Raw genomic sequence first — 23,397 nt, forward strand, 5'->3', positions numbered from 1 at the left:
GTTTGAATTGGATAAGCATTATTTTTTTTTATAGCTTTAGACTGTATTATATTATACTTACTGTAACTATGGTTTTTGTTGATCTTGAATTACAAGAAAGCGTCTTAGTTTGCTTATGCTTTGCGCATTATGCTTTCTTTACTTTAAAATTGATCTTGTTTTTGCTTTTACTTTTTGGTTTCCATGTTTTATAGTTGTCTAAATACTGTTTTCAGCAAATATTGCCTTTTGTAGTTTTTGAAGTTCATTACAGTGTCGGGGATGGGACTATGGATTGATTAAAATGATTTACTGAATTATAGTTAACAATTAAAATTATTCGTTGTCTCATAGCCTGCAGAAACATTGTACTGGATTTCCTATATTGGAACGTGATAAATGCACTGAATTTGGTCATCCCCATGATTACGAACAGATTTAAGACAATAACATTCCCTTCCAAATTTTAGTTCATTAGCTTAAGTTTTTTTTTTCTTTTGTAGTTTTTACATCAACCTTTTGGATTATTCTTTTTGAAAATTAAAAACTGATTAGCATTGTTCTCCATTTGTATATTTTGAGTTCTCATACATTATTATTACATGCATTTCCGGTTAATGGAAAGTACGAAAAAGTTTAATAGAAACTGCTACCCTTTATGATTAATGCTGCCAATGTGCTTAATTATATATTTTTGGAATGTCTAAATTAGCTTTTATCTAGTTATTAAAATAACATAAGGGTCTCTCACTCTGTATATATATATATAGATATGTAAGAGATTGGATAAGGTTTATTCCATAGATAGAATGATGACATTCGCAGACAGACGTAACCGTAGATTCATCACAACTTTACTACTAGATAATACAATTCTTTAGAAGCATAATATGATTCACACATACTTATGAGCGCAATATGTACCCCGCTATTTTTGGAAACTTACATCTTAAGAGATATAATGAATGGGAGACAGAAATGAGAGGCGACGTGACACTTTGATGCAGGCAAGCGGGAAAGTGCGAATTCAAAAGAAAAACACGGGGAAAATAAAAGAAAAAGTTTTGGTTTCAAAAGAAATCTTATTCAGTAATTGGATAAACTGTGTCTGGATTGCGGCGTTACGTAAGATCTTATAGTGCGGATTAATTTTGAAATAACGCAGTTTAGATTGATATGTTGTGAATAGTCAATATTTTTTAGGACAGAAAGAAGAAGTAACAAATTAAAATAAGGAATAAAGGAGCTATTGCAAAATTAATATTAGTAATTTGTTATCATAATTTTATATATAATGTTTTTAAATAATAAGTAATTGCAATTAAATAATAAGTAATAGTAAATTAAATAATAAGTATAGTAATTAAGTGGAAATAGCGACACTTAAGTTATACTTATGGCTTTGGCTTTTCCTGTTAATTGCGCCATTGACATCATACTTGCAAATTTTAATTGCTTCGTTACTAATAGTGCGTTCGTTGACTGTTGTGAAAGTTTTGATATGTTAATAAAAGGAAGAGAGCTACAAAATACTTAGTTCTTCATGAATACTATCATAACTATTCAGGACTATAAGTCCTGTGCAGTGGGGCATTTATGGACAGTGGGGCATTATGGGACGTTTTTGGCAGCCCAGATTAGAGGAGTTTCGAAGAGTTCAAGATTATTGTTTAGTTTCTTCTTGGTGAACATTATTGCAGTTGATTTCACGAAATTTATATCGAACTCTTGGATAAAAATGTAGCTTTTCGAATGTCGAAGATAAGGTAGCTAATAATTTTATGTTTTTAGAAAGTTTAAATAAAACTGAAAATGGAACCTCTATATTTTTATTTCAATAGCCGTTTAAGTTTAAAAAGAGCGATAAAAACACATTTAACATGGAACCTGAAATGGAGGACAAAAATCCATTACTTTGTTAATTGCATAACAAGCATACTGAGCGCCGCCTGGGATAACCACTGACCTGATTTTGCTGTAAACGTCTTACAATGTTAATCGTCATCCTGGCAGAAGGGATTATTTCTTCCATATACATAAATATTACGTGGGCATATAAGGCCTGGTGGTGGTGTGGTGTATTTAATTATGGCAAAGCACACGAGGGCTATCTGCCTAAAGGGAGGGATGCCTTTCGTGGAGGACTTTCTAAGGGAAACTGGCTCGTATACACGTTACACATGGGGAAAACCACGAAAACGCCCATGCAGCCAGCCCGTTCGCGGGATTCGAACCTCAGACCGAACTACCAGTGTTCAGCGTCTTTACCGCTCGGCCGCTGGTGGGCCCTATAAGGCCTGAGTATAAGGATGAATATGTTAATTACAAGCATTATCTTGTATACTGTGATACTTCTTTGGCAATATGAAGCAACTCCAATGATGGAACACAGAAAAAAACTTTATTTAACACTCAAATGGCGACGTACAAAACAAGAAGAAGAAATAATACTAACATTTAAAAATAAATTACATTCTTCGTGCGAGAGTCGCACGTGGCACACGAGCCTGGTTTCAAATATAGCCATTCACAAATACCTTAATGTTCATCTATTTAAATTATTTAAACTACAAGATTTTAATAATATTTAAAGCTGTTACAACCTCTCCCCCAACGGAGAGACTTTTTCCGAAGGGAAAAGTTCTGTAAAATTCGAAAGTTTATAAGCTCAGCTTGCTCAATTGTTTAAAGAGAAAAGTAACTTCTCTCATACGTTTTCTAAACTTTAGGCCAAAAATTTTAAGTTTTAAACAAATAGTTTTACACCACATTTAAATAGAAAAGAAATGGAAAATGATCAAATTAGTCTTCCTTTTTTTTCTTGACGTGGACTTCTAGGTCTATGAAACCAGCTTTGCGAATTAAATCCTGATGACAATTTTTTTTTCAGTTTTATTTTTATTATCTGAACTCAATTTACCTTGAGTTAGTGCATTGTATCTTTCTTTCTGCCGATCCACTACAGGCTTTTTTTGAAAGTTTCCGCAAACGTTTTCATAGGCATCAAGTTTTTCAGCTAATTTTTTAGATGAAAGCATCTCTACCCACTCATCAAGAAAATGATCTCGAATTTCAGGAGGAACTCGACGCTTAAGTTGGCCAATCACCATCAAATCTAGCAACTGATCAAAAGTCTTAACTCCCAGACCAGTCACCCATTCTTTGCAATAATTTTCTATTTCATAATTGAAATCCACCCATGTGGATTCAGTGTTCTTTTGATGCTTCAAAAATTTCTGCCTAAACTTTTCCGGACTTAGTTTAAACCGTCTTAACAATAAATTCTTCACGTGTTCATAGTCTTTAGCTTTATCAAAGGGTTCTCTAGCTATTAACTGGGTTACTTCGTAAGGAAGTAGTCCTAGTAAATGAGATACAAATTCTTCTTTATCAATTTGAGCCCATTCTGCTTGCCTTTCAAACAATAGCAAATATAGAATGATATCTCCTTTCTTGTCATCGAATTTTTGCATAAGGTGACGCAACTCCGTTTTCGGCCGGATCTGTCCGGTACTTTGAGACTTTGTCTCTGCTTTAAGTCTTAATCTCTCTAATTCATACTGTTCTTTGTTTCTCCGCTCTTCCGCTTCTTCCTGTCTTCTACGTTCTTCTCTTTCCTCCCTCTCTTTCCGTTCTTCTATTATTGTGTCTAAGACTCCTTTAACGAATACTTCATCATAATCTCTACTTTCAACAATTTTCTGTTTTAAATCGACTATTTTCAAATCTGCAGCCACATGAACTCCCAGTTCAGCCGCGAGATTTTGCAAATCTTCCTTACGAGCTCTTCCTAAGTAAGACATTGCTTCTATGTTTAAAATTAACGAACACTGTGTTCTTTATATTTCCTCAAAATAGCTCAAGTCAATTAGTTTAATTAATTAATGCAGTCAGGAATCACGAAAATAAATGCACTTTGTTAAGTACGTATATCTCAAAAATGAAATATTTAAATTATATGAAGTTCATTCTCTCTACCACATTAATTGTGACTAAAATAAGAATAACAACATAGAGCAATATATATATATCTACTGTCTGAACAACTAAAATGAATATTAAAAATAATATCCAATACGGTAATAAAATAAGACAATTCAATATTAACAGGAAGTAATAATCTGGTATCGCTAATATTGTGTTCAGAGATGAACTAACATAAAGCAATTCAATATTAACAGGAAGTAATAATCTAGTATCACTAATATTATGTTCAGTGATGAACTAATAAAATAAAAATACGCACGATTATTCGATCTCGGTCGGTACCTCCAAAATAATTATGACTGTGATACTTCTTTGGCAATATGAAGCAACTCCAATGATGGAACACAGAAAAAAACTTTATTTAACACTCAAATGGCGACATACAAAACAAGAAGAAGAAATAATATTAACATTTAAAAATAAATTACATTCTTCGTGCGAGAGTCGCACGTGGCACTCGAACCTGGTTTCAAATATTGCCATTCACAAATACCTTAATGTTCATCTATTTAAATTATTTAAACTACAAGATTTTAATAATATTTAAAGCTGTTACAATACCCTTACATGAGATACTTAGATATATTCAAGATAGTTATGTGTACATTTAAACATTATCTGATTTCATTTTTATAATACTGTTACTGAGATAATCACAGTAAACTTGTAATTGAGTTACACATTGCCTGGAGTTTCTCTTTTATTTTTAACTGCTTTACAACAATTTTTTTTCCAACAAGTAAACAAAGCGGATAGTAATAAGCTTACATTACAATAGTTTATGTTGTAACAGATCAGCTACGAAGGGAATATCTTTTATACTGTTCAATTAAGTATTACAGTATTACTGTTATTAGAGATAATTACACTAATCTGGGATGAGCTGAAAAACTTGAGCAGTCATGCCTGTAGTTCCCGAATTGTGGTTAAAGTCTTTTTAAAAAATCAGGGCATGAAAAATTTTCCCGTTCTATTCGAACGAACTCCCCCCCTCCCCCAATCTTTTTTTTTTTTTTTTTGTGTGTGTGTGGGGGGGGACATTTCAGCAGATAATTTATATTAAAATTATTCTGTTTTATTTTTAACTCAAAAACGGTTTTCAATATAACTGCTTTGATAAAACTCAATTTAGCTTATTTTTAAAAATTCTGAATGATTATCAATTCCATATGATTTCTCAGATTTACTCATTTTCATTTAAAATCGAAATATAGGCCATTTTAGGACGAATCGAAATATAGGACATTTTTATGAATTTTATTTTATTTATATTAAAGTTAAGACTACATATCCCAAAATAAAAAGCTTTTTAAAGAGGAGTTTTATAAATAGGTCTATTATCAGGTACTTCACTTAAGTGAACGCACTCGTGCCATTGAAGAAAACATTCAAGCTTTGATTGTTTTTCCCTATCCAACGCGTTTTAGAATCATTATCAGTATATTTTCTGTTTCCCTCATAGTCGTTACTACGGAAAATTAAGCAAAAATATTTCTAATTTGGAAGTGGCTATTTTTGAGTAAATTTCGCACCGAATAAATTCGCAGAAACTTGTATGGAAGCTGTCTGATAGTATAAAGATTGAATAAAAATACTTCCTTTTACTTCGTACAAGGAAGTAAAACCGGTTACTTTGTTTACATGTTTCCATCTAAATACTTAACGATGATCTGAGTTTTTGTCACAACTATTTATGCGGCGACATATAAGTTAAACTGTGATTACGGAAATGTATGCAGTTGAGGAGAATTAGCAGAACCACGCAAGAATGTGCTCTGAGACATTTCAAATTCTGTTCAAAATTCGGATAGTATACTGCTTATAAAGCTTCATTCTAAGAAGAATACTTTTAAGGACAGATTTTCGCGGGTTTTCCTGAATGAAATGTAAACATATGCCATAATTTCTTTTAGAAAATTTTCCAGAAAATAATATCCCAAGGCATATAGCCTTCAGTTACTTCGTTTAACAAATTATCAGATTTTCTTGGAACGCATTATGGCAGTTAATGCAATAAATATTTTGCTGGTGGTATGAACGCAAATTGATAACTTGTAGAGCCACTAGTTATTTTGAAGCAAGAAATGTAAATGAAGCAAGAAATTTTGAAGCAAGAAAAGTGTTCAGGGCCCTCGCCGTGATTAGAATCCTGGATCTCTTGCATACGTTGCGAGTGTTCGTTTGTGCAGTATCCCGAGCTGTACACTCAGAACTTGTATCAGATATGTCAACAGAATCCTTTTTACTTGCACTTCGTAGATTTTTGAGCAGAAGAGGAAACTGCGTCATCTATTCTGACAACGCCAAGAGCTTTAAGAGGACAAGGAAAGAACTTGAGGATTTTTAAAAGGTTTTAAAAGATGACAAATTCAAGAATTTGATTGCCAAAGAAAGAATGCATTAGAAATTTATAACTGAGCGAGCCCCAAGTTGGGGAGGGTTTTATGAGAGACTTGTCAGATCTGTTAAAGAATGTTTAAGAAAAATCATAGAGAAAGCATTGTTGACCTTCGAAGATATGTCTACACTACTTGTCGAAGTAGAGTCAGTTCTTAATTCCCAACCTCCAAGTTACGTTTACAACGACAATGAGGAGCCACAACCCTTAACTCCAATGCACTTCCTAAACATTGGAGAAACTGATCTGAAGTATCCTTTTACTTTTGCTAGAATCATCAGTAGCGAACCGACAAGAGAAACGCTGTTAAAAAGAAAGCGTTATCGAGAATTGCTGTTAAAACAGTTGTGGTGCAAATGGAAGCAACAATATTTATTAGATCTTAGAACTGCTCATTTCTTGAAGAATCCGAAACTTCAACCAGAAGTAAAAGTAGGATATGTTGTTTTAGTTGAAGGAGACAATAAAAACAAACTATTATGGAAACTTGGCAGAATCATAAAAACTATTCCTGGACGTGATGGTAAAGTCCAATCATTCGAATTAAAAACTGGTAATGGGACTTTAAAACATCTTTAACTTTAAATATTTTGAACTTTAACGATTTTGTTATGCATTTTTCTTTTTTTCCTTTCCTATTAATGATTAAATTGAATATCGTTATTTAAGTTTGTTTAACTAAGTTGAAAATATTTTAAAAAATTTAGTTCATTTATTCGTTATAACATTTATTAATTGATAAATGTTGTGTATAATCTGTTTCGTGATTGAACTTTATGACTAATTAGAATTTTTTGTGTTTTACAGAATAATGATTTATGTACATGATTGTATGTATAACTCAATTAGATGAACTCTTGTCGGAGTTCAGGTGGGGAGTGTGTTAAGGAATATTCTTTGATATCGTCAAGAGATGGCGTTAGAAGTCCATCTATTAGCTTACTTAACGCTTCCCTTTCTGAACACATGGCTTGAGTTAGTCTTCTTGAGGGTAGAGTTCGAACTGCATTGCGCAGTTTAATTCGATTATTAGATTCTTTTGATGAAACTATTCAGTTCTTGCTTTTTAAGCGTTGATATTCGATTTAGGCATTTTAACCTACATTATGTATATATGTATAATATTAAGTTTAATTAGAATTATGGAAAACCCTCCAGGTCTTGCATCTCATTTTTTGATTATCAATTTGATTCGAACTTGATCTACAATTTCGTTTTACATTACTATTAGACTCAGAAAAACAAAAAAGTAGTAGTTATTAAGCTGGAGGAGTCATATGTTTGTGCTTTCAAAAGACTAAATAAAATTTATTAATATTATCAAAGATGGTTTTTATTGACAAGAACCGAATTCTCACTTTATTGCAATAAAGTGCGGGAAGATCAGTATGAATTTCATCTCAGTTTGGAATTATAGAAAAAAGAAAATTTTACTATAAAATAATTTTATCCTTCCCTGTCTCTTATTTTGTTTTAACAGGTGGCAGTATTACGTTACAAATCTGTGAGATATATTTATTTCAGAATGCTGTTCAGGTATATTTATTTTAACCCTCTGAGCGGCCAGGGTCTTCGCTTTTCCAAAACTACTATGAGAACAAATTATTTTTTTGATTTTAATGTAAAAACTCTCCTGGTATTTCATAACTGGATTTGTTTTCTTTTGATATATTGCTTTAATTTCTTCGACATATTTTAATATGCACGTATATATAAGTTCTTACAGATATCAAAAAAGTATTCTAGGCCGTATATACGGCCTTAGCGCTTAAAGGGAAGAGCGAAAACAAGTTTGTTAAATTTTGCTTTCTAAACATTAAATTTTAAGTAGGATAATAATTGTTATTTCCTGCGTAGTTAGAATTTTTTTGATCAATCATAGAATTTAAACTTGCCCTTTTCTAACTTAAATTCTGTAATTAAGGAAAAATAACTGTTGAGTAAAAAATCAACTGCATTATATTTTATTATTACAGACTTCATTTTTAATTTCTTGGGTTCATTCTGAGCAGCTTAAGATCGTATTTTAAATTAACAAGCTGTTGTTCACACACAAATATTAAATAGCCTTAAAAATTACTACAGTACAAAGTCCGAGATCCAGAATCGTTGGGACTTAGACGATTCTCGATTCGGAAATTTCCACATTTTAGATCATCAGCTTAAATCTAGTAAAAATAGTATGTAGAAATGGCAACTTGGACACTTCTTCTTTAGGTTAGATAGAAAAATTTTAACTGCCACTATCCTTCAAGGATCGAAAACGTAATCATGACCAACATCAATACAACGTCAATCAGTATAATATCATTGACCACACTGCCACTCCCTAGCCGGCCGGCAGATATTTGAAAGTGGCGTGCAGGAATCTCAGTTGCATTTCCTGCAGTCAATTATCGAATTTAAGGCACACTTGCTTCCTTTTGTTGAGTATATTCTCCAATCCTAGACTTTATAAACAGATACGGTAATTTTTTTATGTTATTTTATTTTATTTTTTTCCCAGGCTGGTAGTCTGCAGATTCATGTGTTAGATCACTTCGAAAGTATATTTTTATATCAATAAATCACTAAAATAATCTTTTCAAATCAGTATTCCGCGCAGTTCATTTTCACTGTGTTCAAGATAAAACACTGCAAAGACTTTGTTGCATTGAAATTCGTATTTCAGTAGAATCTGCACCGTAAAGATAAATATTTTATTTAAATGAAAATGTCGCAGTTAAAAGACCATGGAAATGCATTTTATTTACCTGTATTTCATGGCAGCAGGGTACGAAAGAGACACTTGGCGACTCATTGGAATTGTTGCCATTGAGCTCTCACTCGGCAGAAGACCTTCCTCCATGCATTCCAGAATTGCAATTGGCGCTCGGTTGCTGCTGAAAGTGGATACAAGCGTTAACAGCATTCTTATAATACTTGTCATGTAGGTAATTTATTTAATGTTTTTCTCATAATTACTGGCATTATTCCATTATTGAAAACTTTCACTTTCAGTATAGAGCTTAGTTTATACTTATGTACTTATATCGATTTTAACATAGACTGTCACTTTATAAGAGGTCCTTAAAGGTCTTTCCAATCCTCCTAATTTGTGACTGTAATACGTACCGTCATTATTTTCTCTATCTCATCTGGGACAATTATTCAAATCAATCTGAGGTCTTTTCAGAGAGATAATGTTCGATACCAATATTAATTTATATTCTCAGATATTTATTAAATTTGTGAAGAAAAGCATTTTTAGAGCTGGTCGTTATAGGGAAATGTGAGTTATGAGAAGATTCATTGCATTGTTAAATTGCATACATGTTACGCGATAAGTCAGAATGTTATGATATCAACTTTATTTAATATATATATATATATATAATACAGAAACACAATTTTTTTATATAAAAATACAATAATTCCAAGTATTTTCGTGCATTATGCAGATGAAAATTGCTTAGCAAATCCATAAAAAAGAAATTTAGAACTAATTTTTCACAAAGACCAAAAACTGAAATTCATAATTAATAAATTTCAAAAATCTTTCAAATGTAGAATAAGAATTCTAAAAATGTTAAAGAAAATTAAAATAATCCACCACAAGCAAAACAAAAAATAAAATAAAAAAAAAACATAAGAGCATAAAAGAAGAGGAATCCAATCAACTCCGATATATCGTTGTCAGGAGGAGGAAGCAATTACAATTCCTCTTCCAAAAAAGAGGAATTGTAACTGAGTCCGATGTATTCTCCTCCTGACGATGTTATATCGGAGTTGATTGGATTCCTCTTCTTTTATGTTCTTTTATGTTTTTTATTTTATTTTTGATTTTGCTTGTGATAGAATATTTTAATTTTCTTTTTTAACATTTTTGGAATTAATATTTTACATTTAAAGGATTTTTTGAAATTTATCGATAATAAATTTCAATTTTTGGTTTTTGTGAAAAATTAGTCGTAAATGTCTTTCTTTATGTGTATTTAAAATGCCCCCATCACGTCTATATTAAGACGCAAAGAACGCACAATACGTTGAAAGCCTCATAGTGGTGTCAGAAGTGGTATAAAGTGTAAGTGATTCGTCAGAAAAGGTAAGAAGTTATTTTGTTTAATTTATTTCATTGGGAGCTTAAGTTTAATCGTAGGACAAATGGCTGAAGCAGAACTTCCGAAACTTAAGAAAGAACGAAAAGATATTCATTTAGCCATAGCTAAAGTAACAGGTTCTATTGAATCTGTATTTGCTTCTTGTAATATTAAAGGTAGAGAAGAACAATTAAAAATTTTAAATGTAAAAGCTGTTTCTTTGAAAGCGTTAGATGAAAGAATTAGAAATTTAACTGATGTAAATGACATTGAAGCTGAAATCGAAAATGCCCTGCAATACAAAAAAATAGTCTGCACAATGGAGATTAAGAGGCACAAAATTATTTAAAAAAATGTTAATAATTCACTAGCTTCTAATTGTTCTTCTCAAGATAAAAATAATGTTTCTATTTCTGGTGTTATTAATAGAAGCTCAGATTACAATGTTAAATTGCCAAAAATTATGATTAATAAAGTTTATGGAAGAGTTGAGGTGTGGCAAGCATTTTATAATACTTTTGATACGGCTGAAATCAAAATGAAAAGCCATTTAAATTTGGTAAGTTTTAATTGTTTGCTTAGTTTGTTAGGTTGTGTACTTTTTAAAAACTGTCGAAGGATTTTCTTTATCCCAGAGAATTATGACGAAGCGCTTAAAATTCCTAAGGAAGGATTTGGTAGGAGAGATCCCTTTATAATTCATACATGTATAAACTATTAAATTTACAAGTGTCGAAGATCGAATGATATTCATGCTTTGAGAAAATTACATGATACATGTAACGTACAAATAAAATCACTAAACTCATTAGAAATCAAAACTGAATCAGACGAAAATTTATCTTTTATTAACGAAATGTATTCCTGAAGACGTAGCATTCGAATTTGCTCGTCAAAATGCAAATAAGGAAAATTTTAATGTAGATAACCTTATTAATTTTTTAAAGCTGGAGATCGAAAGTCACGAAAAACCTTGAGTGAAAAAATTTATCTTGCTCTAACAGTTATGCAAATTTGCCTGAAGTGCATTTCATTTTACCTCTAGAAGAAAGAAAACAATTTCCACGTACGTTAATTTTTTCAAGCCAATGTGACTATCGATGCCAGTCATTCCTTACGTAAACAAAATTGCAGTTGCTCGACTTTTTTCTTGTTTATTCTGTGGAAGCGAAGATCACTTTTCGGAAAAGTGTGTTATGTCACCATAAAGAGGAAAAGTGTTTAAAAGATTCTAATTGGTGCTTTCTTTGTTTCGAAAGGAATTGCAGAACAAGAAATTTCCCTTCTCAGCTGAAATGTTCAAAATGTAGTTCTAAGTGACATTACATTATGTAGCACGAAGATAAGAAAAAGTTAATTAGGAAGAAATTAACAATAATTATAATGCCGTAACCACAAAAATTTCTTCTAAGCAATTTAATGTAAATTAAGAAGCTAAAAATGATTAATCGATGACTTACCGACTGTTAAACTGATGGTAAATTAAAATTAATGAAGTAGAAGATACAGGTGCGCAATTAACTGCTGTCAAGAAGATTCATATTACATCTGACAAATATCGCTCACCACATGGAAGTGTTGTCATGCTAGCATTCGGACAAACTTCAAAAGCTTCTCTCATTAAATTATCATTATCGAAGTATTATGAAGATAATAAATTTAAATCACCTATTTTCATAACTTGTGCAGTGTCGTTAAGTCAACTTCTGTCACTAAGTGCTTTTAATGAATTAAATGGCGATAACAAATGAAAGTTTAATTTTGTATGCAACATCGTAAACATTAATTCATTATTAATGACAGTTTGGTTGAAATGCTGCTTTATGAAACTGAAGATGCTGAAGAAATATCTAACTATGATAAAGAAGACCTTATTAATGAAAAATGTAAGCAAACTGTTAAGAAAACGATAAAATGTTGTGCACTGTTACATAAAAAGACAATAAGGATGATTCGAAAGATAGCACATAACAAAACAGCTCTGTTTTGGATCCATTTTTACAAGCATGCTGGCAAGATGCTAAGATTGGAAGCAATACTTTAATTGCTATTGGTAACTTTTTATATTACAAAGATAAAATTTAGGAGAAAGGGTTCACCAGTTAATTGTTATCAAAGGAGAGATGAAGACAAATTACGGACTTAGTTTATTCTAGCTTATGGACAGCTTACCTTGGAACCAAGAAGACTGCCGAATGATTGAGGTATTGCTTCTAAGGCACTGGAATCAAGAAAGATATGAATGAATATTGCAACAATTGTACTTCCTGTCAACTTCATGCTGAAAGCGCCCTTTTGATAAAGTTCCTATTACGTCAGCCACACTTCCTAACGAACCATTACTGGTAATAAATCTGGATATCATCAGATCTGTAGAACCAAGCTGTCCACGTTATAAATATGCGTTGTGTGCTGTTGAGCAGTACCACTGAGGGCCAGAAGCAGTACCATTGAAGAATCTTAATGCAAATTCAACATGTGATGCATTATTGCTGATCTATACACGCACTGGAATCTCCTAGAATGTTCTCTCAAGAAACTAATCATTCCGTTGACTCTAGACTTTTTGAAAAGAGTAGGATCTTCCCTAAGGTTCTTGACTCCTTACCCTCCAATTTCAAATGGCGGTGTAGAAAGATATAATGCTGTTTGAAGGGAATGACATACAGTCAAAAGTCGTTAATCCGGAATGATCTATAATCCGGACCTCAAAAGCTACAAGCTTTCTGCGCATGCGCATAATACGTTTACGCATGCGCGTTTAATGTATAACGGACGGTATAAGCTAAGCTAAAATTATCTAATTATCTATTTCAGTTAATGTTGCAGACTGCGCTGTTCCTTAATCTTCGAATTGGATCCGTCTTATTATTTTTTGCAGACTATTAGAGCAATTTTATAAAATTAAGCTTGAACTTTCGATTATGTCAAATAGAATTTCCGATATATATTTACTAATATGTAAAGGATCTACAAAGCGAAAGTATGTTTCGATGTCCATCAAACAAAAAGTGGAATTGCTGCAAAAAAAATGGATAAAGGCATATCCTTTGTTTTTCTAACCATTCCGAAATCTGTTTATCAATTTCACCCTGCTCTGCGGGGGAGGGGACGTCGCGGCGCGCAATGAACTGGAAGTTGATCTGTCAGCACTATCCTTATCTTCAGGGCAGATGTTTTTATTTTATTCAGCTTATAATTCCTTATTAAATGTAGTATTTCATCTCGATGTATTCCGTCTTTGACATGATTTAAATCAAATTCCTGGTCATTATAAATATCACGAGTACACATTAAATAGTTTTCTGGTTGCAATTTTCTAATTTCGACTATGCATAATGTATGCTTTACGCATGCGCGCGTTGAAAGAAATGTTTAATAAAGTAAACAAATAAATATTAAGCTGTTTTTTCTTTGTAAATTTTGATACCCTTTAGATCATAATTGTTCTTTCTTTCATAAATTACGGTTTCATATTTTTTATTTTATAATCTCTGCATGCCATCTTACCAGATTTAAACTGATGATCTATAATCCGGAAAAATCGATAATCCGGAATCGCCGAAGTCCCGACGAGTCCGGATTAAAGACTTTTGACTGTATTACAGAATTTTCACAAGACTGGGAGAAACACTTACTTTGGGGCCTACCGGGAAGTCCCAAATGCTACGGCAGGTGTTTGATTGTTCCATACGCTTTATGGAAGACGTCTTAATGGCCCATTATCTATCTTGAAAACGTCAAGGACTGACAAATCCTTATTCCTTATGAGAAAATAAGTAACTGATTACTTGAATGATTCGTAGATGAAGTCAGAAAAAGCTGCTGAGTACACAGGATTTGCATATGTTGGCAAGCAACAAGCTTATGCATTTTATCATATCATTCAAAATAGACCGGACCTGCTACGTTTATCAAAAAGCATACTGATTATAGTTTCATACAACAAATGCCTGACAACACTTAAAAGAAAAGAACTCCTAGAAATTTTTAAGAAAGAATGCCAGTCTTATATCTGGTATTCCGAAAATCGTCAGTTTTGGAGAACACAACATCGAACTCAAGCCTGAAAGCGCACCAAAGAAGCAGAAGACTTACGGAATACCCAAGTTCTATAAAATGAAGTTGATCGACAAATAGATGAGCTATTGCAGCTGGGACTAGTTGTTCAATTAGAAAATGAATATGCGCATCCGATACTTTGTTGAAGAAAGACGGAATTGTGAGATTATGAGTGGAATGCCGTTATCTGAACTCGCAATCTGAAACCGATGCCTTTCTAATGAAAAATGCCACAGACCTAATTTTTTAAGTGCCAAAGTCCAAAAACAACTAACGAAATCACCTAGTTGAAAGAACATAATGAAGCATTCCTTCATTTGAAACGTGTTATTTGCAATACTCCAAAATGCTACTCTACAAATTTAACTTGCGTTTTAGTATTTACACGGATGCATCATCATACGTTAGAGAAGCCTTTTTGACTTAGAAAGATGAAAAAAATGACGAACACCCAGTAGCCTTCAGTAGGAAAATATTGCCGACACTCAACAAGAATAGGCTGTTATTGAGAAAGAAGCTCTTGCCGTTATCTCTGAACAGCTTATGCTGTTAGCTATTGAAATACTCGTATTACCTGAAAAAGAAGCTTTTGCTGTTATCTCTTAATAAACCTGAAATTTATATATTTGGTTCTGAAATTATCATCGTCAGTGACCCAAACCCTCTCAAGTTCCTCACCGAATGTTCAATACAAGAGTTCTGATTCACAACGCTGGTCTTTAGCATTACAAAGGTTTCATGCAGTGATTACATACCGAGAAGGTAAAGACCACATTAAAGCAGATTCACTATCCCGATTAACTGCTTTTCTCTGGAAATATGACTGAAAGTCTCTGTTTTTTTAAACATTATGAACATTTTGATTATTTTATTTGAATATTATTTAAGAGCTAAAATGTTAAACTTTGTAATTTGGTGAAAGCCGCGCATTCGCCCTTTAGCCTAACAGGCTCGCTTTCGGTGATGTCCTCTTCTTGCCGTGGATTTTGATCAGAAAGGAAAAAAGTGGATGCTTAGCCACCCCACTTAAGGAACACGTGCAAATAACCTGACTCCTATCAGCTGTGGCCTGAATGAACAGTTTCCGCTTCTCCATATACTGCGCATTTGGGGCGATAACTTCCTAAACTTGGCTTCTATAGAGCAGTCGAACAACGGTGAAATACAATTTATATGACTTATTTAACCATGTTTAAAATTAATTAACCCCCCCAAAAAACTTGAAAGCTTTCAAATTTTGTATTATGCCCAACCTGGCGTTTTTTTAATATTTTGTTTGTTACCTTTATTTATTAAATATGATGTTCTTCTCCCTTAAACCATAAAATTCAATCCAACAGCAATATCGCAAAATATTTAAAATAGCATAGCTTTAGGAGTTCCGATAAACAGTCTCGCGCGGTGGAGCTTTCCCCACCCCGTACAGTGCTGCCATTGCTCGCTTTAAAATCGTTGAATTTGTTAATCAAAAATTCGTTACAAAATATGAAATGGATAATAAAACAAATTCCAAATTCAGGCTTCCAGATGCTTATATTTGAGTGAGGGGAATTTTGAATTTGAAATTTTGAATGACTACGTTATTCAAAATTTGAAGTTTCTGGGCACGTTTGTTTTTTCACAGTGCGGGAAACATGCCATACATTCATGCAGAATCTTCATTATTTAATTTTTTTAAATACAATACAGGGCGATAATATTTGGTGGCAACAATATGAAAAGTGAAACAACGCTTATCGTAAATCGGCGCAAAATGCCAAAATAAAATTAATAGCTCTTCTGAGTTAACGCCCCTTTGCGCTAATAATTTAAAATTAAAGAGGAAGATAAGAAGCAAGTTTTGCTCTACTCTTTCAAGCATGAAATTACCCGATAATGGTCTAATAAAATTCACATGGATTTGAAACTGATTAACAATAAAATGTAATTTAAACTTAAATTGAAAATAAAAATTTTTCACATAGATTCACTTAAAATTGAGATACAGCAATAACCTTGTATAGCCTGGCTAATCGGTCCACCATTTATCCAGACTATTTAAAATCGGACTAACTGAAAAATTAATACATATAGAATAGGATAATAGGTTCCAAAAAAAATCATTTCTCTCCTTTCTGTTTTTCAATAAATAAAACGCAATTTAAAAATTCGAAATTCTTTATTATGAATAATTTTTAAAAACGCATACTTATGGCAATTTCATTGCCTAGAAATTTCAAGATCAATGTCTGCAAGTTTGTCCTCTTCACTTTAGGTCATTTCTCTGTAGCAACTAAGTGTATCGTTTATCGTTCAGCTTTAAAATACATTCCTATTACATGCTCTGACAATGTTTCAATCATTCCAGTAAATTTTTATAACTGTTCGGTTTTAATAATGATAATAATGATAGTTATTCAACGGGTGGGCCATAAACAACTGTTGGAGTTCAAGAACGAGGCCTTAGCTTAAGTATACCATAAGCAAAGGGAAACCCCAGAAAAAAGTGAAATATGCATTGTATCACATAACTTTAAAATTTTACAAAAAGAGTCCTGATTATATAATGAAAGAAAAATCAAACACTTGTGCATTAAAATTTAGTTTGTGTACTATTTTCGTAGAATTTATTTTTATTTTACTCAATTAAATTTGAGTTTGTTTTGAAATTTTTAATTCGAACGAAAGTGAATACGGTCTATCCGAAAATTTGTAAAACCCTTTATACTGTACATAGATTTGTAAAACCCTTCTTTTATAATGTTTATAAACAATAATGAAATTTTTTTCAGCTAGGGTGAAATCTCTATTATTGAAATATTACTTAAACTACTTGTAAAAGGACAGTAAACAAACACAAAGCTTCCAAAGTTTATTTGTAATGGACGGTAACTAGATTTTAATTTGATGAAATGAAACTTTATACCATGCATTTTATAAATTACTTCACTAATACATGTGATAACTTTCAATTATTATTTAAAAATGAAACGAAATATCCAGCCGTACGCGTATGGCAAATCGATACAGTTTTGATCATCTGTCTCACTGTCGTATTTGATGATCTTACTTTACCGAAGCTACATTCAGTATTAGTAAGTAGTTAAATTTATGAAGATATTGGAAGTAATAAAAAAGAATGATGATACAAATTGAATTACAGCATGTGATACAATTGAGAGAAATAATCCGATTTTCTTTTTCTCGAGAACAGCTTTATAAAAATATGGTACAGTAAAAAAAACTTGCTTAATTATTTATGCAAAATATTTGAATGCAATGAAAAAGGCCATTTGAAAGAGCTCTAACCTTATTAAAAATACATTCTAACCAAACGTAGATCATGTAGTTTCAAATGGAATAGGTTTTGTCTCGTTTATTTAAGTATGGCAGAGCGCGCAAGGACTGCCTATTAAAATGGGGAAGGACTATCTGCCTAGGAAAAGGAAGTTAACTGGAGCAAGTTTTTATTAATTATAAAATTTTTGACCATACCACGACAAATGATGATCAAAATTTATCAGTACTTTGCATTTTCAGTTTGTTTGCTTAACAGGTTATGGCAAAGCACTATTTTCATAAATTAAAGATGCCTTATTGGGAGAACTTTTAAAGGAAGCTGGCTTCCATTTATGTTACACATGGAAAAAACTCCTATGAGCCAGCTAATCCGAGAGCTACGCATTTTCTGAAATGATGAAAATTTTAATAAATTGAAATGCAGTTTTTAAAACATTGCTGTTGCAAAATATTCAGAAAGATAAGTCGATCTCTTAGAAACATACTTTTATTAACTTTACTACACAGCTTTTGAGTTTCTTTCTCATTTTATTGGAATGCTTTGCATAATTAATTAAAAGATTTTTTTTATGTGTAAATGAGCAGGAAGGAGGAGGCGAATGCAGATTAAATCTTCAGTTTTATTTTCAGCAACATTTTGCGGCTACACACAAGTCAGCATATTAAATGTGCCTGTTCCAAAAGGCTTATATTTTTTATAACTTTGTATCAAGAAAGCAGCAGCAGACAGACTACAGTCTAGCTAAGGCAAAGCGTAGAAAGCAAGTGCGTAATGTTCAGGATGAAATCTCAAGTCAGACTGAGTTAGTTTTGGTTTTCAAAGCATTTTGATTGGACAGTTAATATTGCTATAAAATTTCTATTGGCTGGTTGAGTTTTAGTTCCATTTACATCATCATAATTACGTAAGAATCATATGATATAGAATAGTCTCGAAATGACGCAGTGCAGAGAAGGGTTACTATTTTTAGAATAGAGAAGGGAAATTTACGTTGCTAATTTAATCTTTAACATATTCTTTCTTTTTCTTACATATAGAAATCAGGAAATGTAAACGAAAGAAAGAAGAAAAAGAGTCCCCTTCAAGAAGAAATAGGCGTCGTTACAGAGAAGCCTTTTTAAAGAGAAAATGTTAAAGCACTAGCAAATAAAAAAACATAAATCATAAAATTTTGGTCCTGTAAAGTATAATTTATAAATATCAATTTTTCAAAATAAATTTTTAGTCCAAAGGGATTTGAATCCCGAAGGACTATTAGTTTCGTTTTGGCATTTTGCGTCGGACTCATAAATGTCGGTTCACTTTTCAAACTGTTGCCACAAAATGTTAGAGTCCTGCATTATATTTGAAGAAATTAAATAATGAAAAATCTGCATAAATGTATGTATATTTCTCGTATTGTGATAAAACAACGGTACATAGAGTCATCGAATTTTGAATAACGTAATCCTCCAACGAATATGAGCATGTGGAAGACCAAATTTGAAATTTGAAATTTGTTTTATGATCGATTTCCTATTTTTTAAAACTTTGACGAATTTTTGATTAACAAACCCAAGGATTTCAAAGCGAGCAATGGCAACGTTGTGCAGAAAACACATTTTTATCTCCAGCGCGTGAGTCTCTGTATCGGAAATTCTAAAGATATACTCGTTTTAAAACTATTTTGCGATATTGCTGTTGCACTGGATCTTATGGTTTAAGTGCGATTAACATGATATTTAATAAAGAAAGGTAACACACAAAATGTTAAAAAACGCCCCTTTGGACGTAATTTAAAATCCGAAACATTTCAGATTTTTTTTTTTTTTTTAAATTTTTAGAGTCCTATTGAATTTTTCAGGATTTCAGTCCAAAAGCCATCGCGAACAGGTTCAGACAGCATATTTCAACGAAAATATCCCATTTTGACCTATTTCAAATGCACTTTAACGATGTATTTCCGTGATATATGTGCGTAAGGACAGAATAAAACACTCTTTTCCTCCAAAAAAATTATAAAACTGCTTTAAAATGAATTCTGAAGAGAATTTTTCGTGGCGTCTGTACGAACTTATGTACGTACGTATTTCGCATAACTCAAAAACGAGTAGCCTCAGAACGTTGAAATTTTGTATATTGGATTGCTATAACATGTAGATGTGCACCTCGTATTTTCGTTGCAATCGGCCGCATCAAACGTACATAAATATATTTATATATACACTGGTGTGCAAAAATTAAGGACAAGACGGTTTTTTCAATATAACATTGTACAAAAGCTTTCCAAATCAACACATTTAATACCGTAAGATCCCCAATACGTAAGGACATGAGTAATGTAAGCAACACTTACTAAAAGAGAAATCAGAGGGATAAAAAGAAGCTTTATTGAAAAAGTAGCATGGAGCGCAATGCGACTGAAGGCCGAAACATCCCTGTGATGGGTGTCCAGCAAAAAACATCCGGTCTTTAATAGGGGATATGATCTTCCCTGACTGCTAGGCAGGTTTCACAACGTCTGCCCATGCTGAGAATGAGGGTGTCAATGAGTTGTTGAGGCATTGCTGCCCATTCGTCTTGCAGCGCCGATCGAAGCTCCGGAATCGTTACTGGTGGTAAGGTACGAGCTGCCAAGCGTCTGCCTAGAAAATCCCATTCATGCTCGATGGGATTGAGATCCGGAGATCGTACCGGCCAATCCATACGTTCAATATCCTCACTCTCTAAGAGCTGTTCGGCAGCTACTGTGCGATGACATGGTGCATTGTCGTCCATGAAAAGGAACTGCGGACCCATAGCGCTTCTAAAAAGACGCACATATGGAAGAAGAATATCGTTACAATAACGGGTCCCGTTGACTGAACCTGCGTCGAAGATGTGAAGGTCTACACGACTATTAAGCATGATGCCTCCCCAAACGAGAACACCGCCACCTCCATACCTGTCCCTTTCAATGATGTTCGAGGGATGATTGCGGCTTCCCCGCTCTCTCCAGATGAATATGCGATGAGAATCGCTACTCAGACTGAATCTGTTCTCATCTGTAAAGAGTACTCGTCCCCATTCATTGTCTCTCCAATTCCGGTGTTTCCGGCACCACAGAGAACGCCTTCTCTGATGGGCAGGCGTTAGAGGTACACCGTACAGGGCGTCGTGCAAACAGACTACCACCGTGCAGTCTTCTGGCCACGGTAAAACGCGATATCGGTCGTCCAGTCGCCTGCGTCGTGTGTCTAGCGATTTCTCCCGCTGTCTGCCGCCCGTTTCTTTTGGCCTGTAAGGCACTATACCGGTCATCTGCGGGTGTGGTTCTTCGTGGACGACCACTACTAAACCACCGGATAGCTGTTCCTGTAGTTTGAAATTGTCTCCAAAGTCGTGAAACGATGCTGGGAGCAATTCCGAACTCTGCAGCCACACTTGTCACACTGCGGCCTTCCTCCAACTTCCCAATGATTCGACCTCGGGTATAAGCATCCAGATGTCGTCTAACAGATTGATTATTCGCCATTTCTCGCTGAGGCAGCAACTCGGTGTGATTTTAACTGCTATACGGCGTGGAATCTCTTTGCCAGAAATACTGATCTTACACCGACAACATGCTTTATACTACTCAGACACTCCCCCATTACGTCTACCTGCATATCTGCGCATGTGCTACCGTACATCACCTTACTTAATCTCCTGATTGGTCTTTCTGTCCGCTCTGCCTCTTCGTTCAGCTGATATGCTAATTTTTCGACTTCGTCCTTAATTTTTGCACACCAGTGTATATCCACTCTGTTACCCGGCTCAGTGATCTTAGGTTCTTTACTCTTATATGTTTGTAAATTGTACATTTTTTTGCTTTAAAAATGATTGAATTATGTTGTTTTTATCTTCCAGTTAAGGGTTTTATGCCTTTAGTAAATCTGTATGCAATATTTTTATTATTATCAACAATTTTAAAATTATTTAAGTGCCGCTAAGCCTAATTTGATGGCGGCCATTGCTCTTGTTTACATTTGAAACCGCTGAGTAGCGGATTTGTTGCCAATCTAGAGAAACTTAGCTTCGCAACAACAAAGATAACGCCTTCATTTATTATTTAAATCATGCTTAATACTTTTTGGAATTTTTTCGAGGAAATAAGCGTTTAAGATTTACTTCGTAATTTTTAATACAGATATTTTGAGTTTTTATGTATTTTTGCCTTGTCGCGAAGTGAAAACTGAATTAATTGAATGAGAAATATTCAATCGTCTGTGAAAAACTGTTTCTTTTTTGTTTTGTGTGCTTAATTTCTTTTATAGATAGTTCTAGCTTTATTATAGTATTTGAATAGAACATGTGGCAACGATTAGATAATTCTTTAAATGATATAAATTTTGTGCATTCTGAGTTATAATATGAACGAAATATAATACTGTTAAGTAAACCTAGCGCCAGAGTGTCGCTATGGTAAACAAAGTGAATTTTAAAGAATGCATTTATTCTATTGTGGTTTACGCGGTGTCGGCGAAGTAGGTTTAATTCAATCTAATAAGTTTAAATAAAATGCAAGAAAAAATGCGTATAATTTAATATTCCGTACAAGGAAGTCGTGTGGTGTACACATCAGATTTTTTTAAATATTATGCCGAAGACAGAAATATCAGTCTAGCTGAATAAACTAATTACTAAAGGAGTTATTTATAAATCCCCGCATTTTAGTTTTCCTTAACTTAATTTTTCTGGATTTTTTTTTAAAACATCAGAATTACAAAGAACATTTTTAGTCTTTCCAATTCAAGTTTATTTCAGTACTTAGTTTTTAAACACAATGAAATCAAAATAGATTGCATTGTGTGCTGAATAATTTCATTTAAAATAAAATATGATAGAACTGAAAAAAACATTAAGTAGTCTGCTCTGTGGAAGTTAGTGATATTAATTAATATGCTAATTTGGCAGACGGTCGCCAAATTTGAGTCAGTTAAGACATCGGACTTCAGAAAAGTTAAAGCCAGAATAAGGGCGGCAAAGTTGCGAGGTGTTGGCTAATTGGGGAGTGTTTGTTTATTGCAATCTGCCTCGATTTTCCCTTCTGTGTGCAGGAAAGAAATTCTGGCTGAAAGTCCACTATTTTTTCGATTTTCCCTCGTGGCTAAAAATCCACTGGATAAAAGGACACCAAACCACGCTTTCGCCCAGGAATAAACAGAAGGGCTAGCTTATTCCTTTGTGTGTCTCTTCGTCGATGCGACCCTCGTAGATTTTGTTAACAGGAAGTAGACTGACGTCACTATTTTGCATCTGCTATGACTTCGCCTATTTAAAATCATAGCTCTTCTGCTCGAAGCGATATTTTAGCAATGTGGACATTCCGAATTAATTGTAATCATGTATACTGTTTTCTAGTAATGCAGGGCCAAAGTCAAACTGGCGGCTCATGGGCCGCAAGATGTGTGTCTATAATTTATAACGATACATTTTAGTAATTTCCAATATTGCAAACTCCATGAAAATGGAAACGTCAGGAGATATTGTAGCTAAAAGTGTAGTAAGAACAAAGACGTTTACAATAATTTACATAAAAATATTTCTTTTTCTATTTTGCGTCGTAGAATAATCGAATAAATAAAAGAGAATAGGTTGTCATTATTTATTCT

General features: G+C 33.2%; 1 protein-coding gene across 7 annotated transcripts in view; it reads right to left on the minus strand.

Annotated features, from left to right (window-relative positions):
* The window catches only part of LOC118181914 (voltage-gated potassium channel subunit beta-2-like), a 262,942-nt gene that overhangs the window by 88,759 nt on the left and 150,786 nt on the right, over positions 1 to 23,397 (minus strand). For 5 of the 7 annotated variants that reach the window (XR_015041653.1, XM_085818409.1, XM_085818413.1 and 2 more), the window contains exon 3: positions 9,118 to 9,246. Coding sequence is in view for 6 of the 7 variants with exons in the window: in XM_085818409.1 (XP_085674535.1) it covers positions 9,118 to 9,246 (129 nt within the window). In the remaining variant the exon portion in view is untranslated. The remainder of the gene's footprint in view (positions 1 to 9,117; positions 9,247 to 23,397) is intronic. The other 2 variants (XM_085818411.1, XM_085818410.1) reach the window with 1 other exon arrangement.

This window comes from Stegodyphus dumicola, chromosome 6 (genome assembly GCF_044657685.1).
Source record: "Stegodyphus dumicola isolate Sdum_Otavi_A_Nest chromosome 6, ASM4465768v1".
Lineage (NCBI taxonomy): Eukaryota > Metazoa > Arthropoda > Arachnida > Araneae > Eresidae > Stegodyphus > Stegodyphus dumicola.